Source organism: Mus pahari, chromosome 17 (assembly GCF_900095145.1).
Source record: "Mus pahari chromosome 17, PAHARI_EIJ_v1.1, whole genome shotgun sequence".
NCBI lineage: Eukaryota > Metazoa > Chordata > Mammalia > Rodentia > Muridae > Mus > Mus pahari.
The window spans coordinates 66,849,911-66,856,448 of record NC_034606.1 but is presented as its reverse complement, the minus strand read 5'-3'; the positions used below and the strand labels follow the sequence as shown (position 1 = coordinate 66,856,448).

Here is a 6,538-nt window from a genome sequence, read left to right as displayed (position 1 = left end):
GAACTCAGAAATCCGCCTGCCTCTGCCTCCCGAGTGCTGGGATTAAAGGCCTGCGCCACCAGGCCCAGCGCTCAGGGTATTGTTTTGTAGCAACTGAAACTCAACAGTAAAGACTCAGCTGGCCTTGACCTTATAGGGATCTGTTTGCCTCTCAATCTGAACATTTTGTTTTTTTGGACATGGGGTTTCTCTGTATAGCCCTGGCTATTCTGGAACTTGCTAAGTAGACCAGGCTGGCCTCTGCCTCCCAGTGGCTGGGATTAAAGGCATGCACCACAAGGCCACTTTCAGTATTTTGATGGGTCTCTATTCAGCTTTATCACCCAAGCCCCAGCCGCAAACTCTGTCCTGTGGTTTAGACTTCCCAAAGCTCTCAAACTCTGAACCCAGTGGAGCACCTCCAGTGGGCTTACATCCACAGAGCAGGAGTGAGGGAGTAGCTTCAACAATCACAAACTGAGGCTTGGTATATCTTTATTAAGGTCACATTAAAGAAAATATTTCATAAAAAAACACCAGGGAAAATCACTTTAAAAATTCTAAATCATCAAAACCAAGTTTGGAGGTAGATAGTCACACAGCTTCTACCATAGGTAAGATACAGCTTCAGGGCGTCTGCAGAGAGACAGGTAGGCCGTAGGCTACAGGGGCAGCACCAATGAGATACTTGAGTCGAGGGGCCTGGCGGGCTTGGCTGGCATAGTAGAGAAGGGGAGCCCCTGGGCCTGCACCCAGCCAGCCTTGCAGCAAAGCCTCTGTGTAACGGTCAATGTCACGGTCAGTCACATCCCAGAGATTACCTAGAAACAAGGGGCTTGGGAGAAAGAACGAAGAAATACAAAGTAAGGGCTCTGTAACAAGAAACTTTGGGAAACATTATTGGTGGTGAGTGAGTAGAGAGGCTTGAACAAGGGGGCCAGAGGTTGGATGCCCCGAGGGCAGGCCGCATCTATTGGTCTTACCAGCCAGCCATGATGTACTTGAGCACGATACCAGCTCCCTCCAGGTTTCCATGCACTGCGAGGGCTGCACTGCTACAGCCAAACACCAGGGCCACTGCCCGGCAGCTCAGCCGCAGAACAGCCTGCCCGTCAAGGAAGCGGGCACCGGCTCCGTGCCCTGCATAGCTAAGGCAGAAGGAAGTGAGACAGCACTCGACACCTGCTTCCAGAGGCTCTACAGTACCCAATCAACCATAAAGAATGGTCCCCTCCCAACTTCCCTGCCCCAAACACTCACATATATAAATCACGCTCTGTCAGGGCAGCCTGCACCTGATCGAGGCTTGGCACTTCCCCAATCACTCCTTGCCAGCCAGTTTCACTGCAGGAAGAAGCTGGGAAGTCAGTACCTGGCAGACAACCATGGAGCAGAGGGAGCAGCAGACTGCAGCAAAGGCAGTCACGACAGCCCTGCCTATGTGAGGAGCCCCTGCCCTTCCCCACCCTACCGCCCCTGCCTATGTCAGGAGCCCCTGCCCTTCCCCACCCCACTTTAAAATATCCCTTCATCACCAGACCTGCTAAAACTGGCTCGAAATCTCTCCTCTGTGCTAGACAGGTTACTGTGAGGGTTTAGCACATAGAAGGTATTCTGTGGATCTACACCTTGGCTCAGCACTGATGAGGCTCCAGCCTGAGGGACAAGCACTGACAATTAGGTTCTTGGTCAGTCCAGGAAGCCCAGCCCCAGCATACTCTAAGCCCCTTCCATAACCGATAGCCAGTCACTCAGGCCCCGTGTCCTGTTCCCCACCTCTTTAGTGATTGTGTAGCTGAGCAGGAAGCGGAAGGAGGGCAGCCGGGTGACCGGCCGTGCTCGGAGAACAGACATGCTTTCCCACGGCAGCTTTTGCAGGTCCTGGAAAAAAGCATTCCACGATCACTGTCAACAGACACAGGAACCCAAAAGTCTGAAGGACCTGGAGGAGACCTCATTACCCTCGGGACACCATTTGTGCCTTAGCTCCTGACCTTGTCTAACACCAATACAAGATGTTGACTTCCAGGGGCCTCCTGGCTCTGAACCCGTCCTACTGCCTTGCTCAGGAGCACTTGGGCTTGATCGGGCTGGGCTGGGCAAAGCCCACATGCCAAGGCCTGAACATCCTGGCTGGTGAGGATTCTGGCCCCACTAAGGATGACCTACAGGAGAACAGTGGTTAGTGGGTGTGGATGCCATATTCTACCATTGTAGCTGTGGAACACAACTATTTTCCACTTCATTTTCTGAACTCACTTTCAGGAGAGTGGAGTCAGGATATTCCCAGCCACATTCCCGCAGCAACTCTTGTAGTTGGGAGGCCTCCTGGGCAAGGTGGGGGTCGGCACAGCATGGCAGCAGCAGCCCCCTCCAGCAGCCCAGCACCTGCTCCTCCAGGGCGGTGATGAGTGCCTAGGACAAGGACCCAGCTCTCAGTTAGAAAATGTTTTATGGGCTGGAGAGATGGCTCAGTGGGTAAGAGCACCCGACTGCTCTTCCGAAGGTCTGGAGTTCAAATCCCAGCAACCACATGGTGGCTCATAACCATCCATAACAAGATCTGATGCCCTCTTCTGGAGTNCTCATAACCATCCATAACAAGATCTGATGCCCTCTTCTGGAGTGTCTGAAGACAGCTACAGTGTACTTACATATAATAAATAAATAAAAATCTTTAAAAAAAAAAAATGTTTTATAAATCAGGAAATTCTATTACTCTTAGATGTCTATAACATCTTTTCCTTTTCTGAGACACTCAAAGGTTGGAGACATCACAATGTTGTTGACAAAGAACGGTGACAACTGTTCTACATCCTTCAGGCTGACTGTTGTTTGTTTTGTTGAGATCGGGTCTCCTATGTAGCTCTGGGTATCCCAGAACTCACTAAATACACCAGGCTAGATTCGAACTAAGGGATCCTAGGACTAAAGTGCACCACATGCAGTCTTTCCTTTTGAGAGAGGACCTCAGGCTGTAGCCCAGCCTGACCCTGACCTGGGAGAAATCCTCCTTTCTCAGCTCCCAGGGCTGGGACTGCAGGCTTGTGTCACTGCACTCATGTCTTCAGTATTTATTTGTTGAAATACAATTCTATATTTCCCAGGGTAGCTTCAAATTCCCTATGTAGCCAAAAATCATTTTGAAGCTGGGCAGGCATGGTGGCGCATGCCTTTAACCCTAGGGGTGGCAGAGTCAGGCAGATCTCTGAGTTCAAGGCCAGCCTGGTTTACGGAGTGAGTTCAGGACAGCCAGGACTACACAGAGAAACCCTGTCTCAAAACAAACAAAACCAAAACCAAGACTTTGAACTTCTGGTCTTCCTGCTGTCATTTGCTGAGTGCTAAGATTACTAGCTGGTATAACAGGATTTTTTGCTTTTCTGGGGATCAAACTAAACACAGGGGTTCCTATATTCTAAGCTAATACTCTTCCAACTAAGCTATAGTCCAGCCTTGTCATCCGTAGATCAAGAAGGAGGGAGAGGGAGGAAGGGAGGAGGGAGGGAGGGGGGAGGAAACGAACCCAGGCTGGCCTCAAACTTGCTATGTAGCTAATTATGACCAAGTCCCACTGTCCTGGCTCTGCCTCCCGAGTGTGGGGATTGAAGGTGAGGGCTACCACACATCAGAGTATCTTTAAGCACTCCATTGCCACACCTCCTTTTAAGTCTGGAGCTCTTTATTAAAAGTCCCCCTCATATGATAGAACTTGTTTTGTTCACTTTGTATTTATGAGACAGGCCTTACTTTGTGGCCTGGAACTCATGATAGCCCAGGCTGTCTTTGAACCTGAGATAGCCCTCTTACTCAGCCTCAAGAATACTGGTGTTACTGTGGCATAAGCAGCTGTGCCCAGGTCATAATTGTATCTGACAAAGGAAGGACCTGCAGCAGCTCAGCACTGACCTGGACCTCTGCTCAGAAGGTACTGCCCCCTACCCTCTGAAGGTACTGCCCCCACCCTCTGAGCCCTTCTGTGACAGGACTCAGCCTCTCACCCCAGGAGCACACACCTCCATCCTTTGGTCTAGTGCCAGCCTGCCCGTCCACCATACTCGTTTCTCAGTGCAGCTGCTGTTTTCTTTCTGGTCCTTCTGGATGGCATCAAACTCTTTCAGCACTGCGCTTAGTGGGAGCTATGGGAGAAGAAGATTTTGTGAGGTTTGTCTTCCCTGTGATTCTCACCTTTCCATCCCTTACCCACAGAATCTGGAACACGAGCCCTTGGTTCAGGAACCCTACCTTATTTTGGGCGGTGGGGATCTTCACAGTAATTGGGGGGTTGTCCTTTTCCAGGCGGGTTAGTAAGAGAGTGTTGCTCAAGGTTCCAGGCTGGAGGGTGGCCAGAGCCAACACACAGACAGTCACCCCTACCAGACAGAGAAGACACACCCAGAATCATGTACACTGTCAGGGGGTACCTGCAGCCTGGTCTTCTGCAGTGTGTTCCCTACTCAGTAGAGTTCTAGCTAAGCTCTTTCTGCTACAGCTCCTGACAGACAGGCAACCAGTACTTCTGTGGGCCCCTCTCAGGAATTAACAAAGGTTTCCACTCAAGAGTAAAGTGCACACACCATCTCTTTTTCAGGCCATGAGAATCTAGACATTTCAACACACACTGAAAAAAGAACAATTCTGAACTGAGAGTGTGTCTGGTGTGAGAAACAAATGCTAATATATAAAAAGATGGGACTGACGAGAGAGGTGGTAGTACATGCCTAAAATCTCAGCACCCAGAAGGGGGGCTATACACAAAGATCCAGTCTCAGAAGAAAGGAAAAGATGACAAAGAGCACAAGGCCAGGCAAACTAAGCATGTATAAATGTATCTCAGTCCTTCAACTAAATGTGTAAAAGACAGGAGACGCAGTCAAAAGCAGATACGATACCACTGGGGATCAGAGCCAGGCGCTCCTGGAAACTCTCCTTCTCTGCCTGGGGGAAGCAGCCAGATCCCAAAACTCTAAAGGAAAAGAGGCGCTGGATACGGGCCAGCGGGGCACCTCCGAGCCTCTCCTTCAGGTCCAGCCTCTGCAGATGCTCTGCCAGTTCAGGTGACTCTTGCTGCTTCTGGGCCTTGCTGTAGGCAACACAAGCATGAGTCTGGCTCCTTCCAGGCAGTTTATCCATTTCACCCAGCAAGCGGCAAGCCCTCACCTGAGCTGTCGGTGCAAGTGGGTGAGCAGCTGGTGACGGCAGGTGATGGAGACAGACTCAGCAACAAGGAACGCAGTGGCATAGGGATCCCGGTGGCCCAGACACAGGGCCAAGAAGCGGCAGAGGTGAGCGTAGAGCCCACTTGGAGGGCAGTGACTGACACCACGGAAAGCAATGCTCAATGAGTCAGAGATGGAGTCCAGGGTAGAGAGATCTAGAAAGAGGCCAAACTATTGCTAAGATGGGCATTCTGATTCTCAACTATTAGGACCTTCCAGGGTGTCCCAGCCCCACCTCCCATGGAGAAGAGCAGCTGTTGCTTCCAAGGGACTGAGCCAGGACAGCTCCTCACTGCCTCACTGTGCCCTGTCCTCCTCAAAGACCCTTTGTACTAAAAAGACAACAAAAGTACGGGCAGACTAAGTCTCTTACACAAAATGCAGAATCCAACCAGGCTCAGAGACTGCTGGAACTAGACAGTTTGGGAGATACAGGGGTGGCTTAGCCTGTGATCCCAGCACTTTTAGAAAGTGAGGATCAATGTTCCCAAATTCCAGGCCAGCTGGGACCACAATGACATCATGCCCCAAAAGTTAGAGGTAAGGAGCTGGAGAGAAGACTGTTCTTCCAGAGGTCATGAGTTCAAATCCCAGAAACCACATGGTGGCTTACAAACATCTGTAATGAGATCTGATGCCCTCTTCTGGTATGTCTAAAGACAGCTCCAGTGTACTTATATGTATATAATAAATAAACCTTTAAATAAATTTAAATAAAAATTAGAGGAAAAAGAAAAAGCCTGGCATAGTGGTGTATTCTTACCATTTGGTACATAGACAAGCCTTGGCTACATAGAAAATTCCAGTCCAGCAGAGGCTACATTACACCTTGTCTCAAAAAATAAAATAATTTTTTAAAAGCTGAGCCTTTGGGGTGTGGCAGTACATGCTGGTTAGTCCCAACACGTGAGTGGCTGAGGCAGGAGGATTAGGAGTTCAAGGCCTGACTGAGCTACATGAGATTCTATCTCAAAAGCAAAGCAAGGATCCTCAACCAGATGGTTCAGTAGGTCAAGAGGAGGCCTGCGACTCCCAAAGGCGTCCTCAGGTCAGACAGGTATGCAAATGCCACTTTCCCAAATAAATGAAAAGCTGAGCCTTCAATCCCAGTACTGGGGAGGCAAAGGCTTGGATGCTCAGCAGCCAGGCACAGATATAGTCACACCTATAACTCCAGTGCTAAGGAAGCAAGAACAAGCAGAGCCCTGGGTCTTGCTGCAGCCACTCCATCCGTGAGCTCAAGCAAGTGAGGAAGACACTCCATGTCTGCTTCTGGCTTCTACACACATGTGCACACAATGACACACATGCAGCCACACACACACACACACACACACACA

General features: G+C 50.0%; 1 protein-coding gene across 2 annotated transcripts in view; it reads right to left on the bottom strand.

Moving 5' to 3' along the window:
- Nucleotides 1–457: 457 nt before the first annotated feature.
- The window catches only part of Espl1 (extra spindle pole bodies like 1, separase), a 25,402-nt gene continuing 19,321 nt past the window's right edge, over nucleotides 458–6,538 (bottom strand). Inside the window, exons 21-31 of one of the 2 annotated variants that reach the window (XM_021216807.1) lie at nucleotides 5,140–5,353; nucleotides 4,872–5,062; nucleotides 4,225–4,352; nucleotides 3,996–4,118; nucleotides 2,239–2,394; nucleotides 1,974–2,144; nucleotides 1,756–1,860; nucleotides 1,520–1,635; nucleotides 1,240–1,323; nucleotides 963–1,127; nucleotides 458–814 (exon numbers count right to left, since the gene is read on the bottom strand). In XM_021216807.1, the coding sequence (XP_021072466.1) occupies nucleotides 607–814; nucleotides 963–1,127; nucleotides 1,240–1,323; nucleotides 1,520–1,635; nucleotides 1,756–1,860; nucleotides 1,974–2,144; nucleotides 2,239–2,394; nucleotides 3,996–4,118; nucleotides 4,225–4,352; nucleotides 4,872–5,062; nucleotides 5,140–5,353 (1,661 nt within the window). In that variant the 3' untranslated portion in view covers nucleotides 458–606. The remainder of the gene's footprint in view (nucleotides 815–962; nucleotides 1,128–1,239; nucleotides 1,324–1,519; nucleotides 1,636–1,755; nucleotides 1,861–1,973; nucleotides 2,145–2,238; nucleotides 2,395–3,995; nucleotides 4,119–4,224; nucleotides 4,353–4,871; nucleotides 5,063–5,139; nucleotides 5,354–6,538) is intronic. The other variant, XM_021216808.2, reaches the window with a different exon arrangement.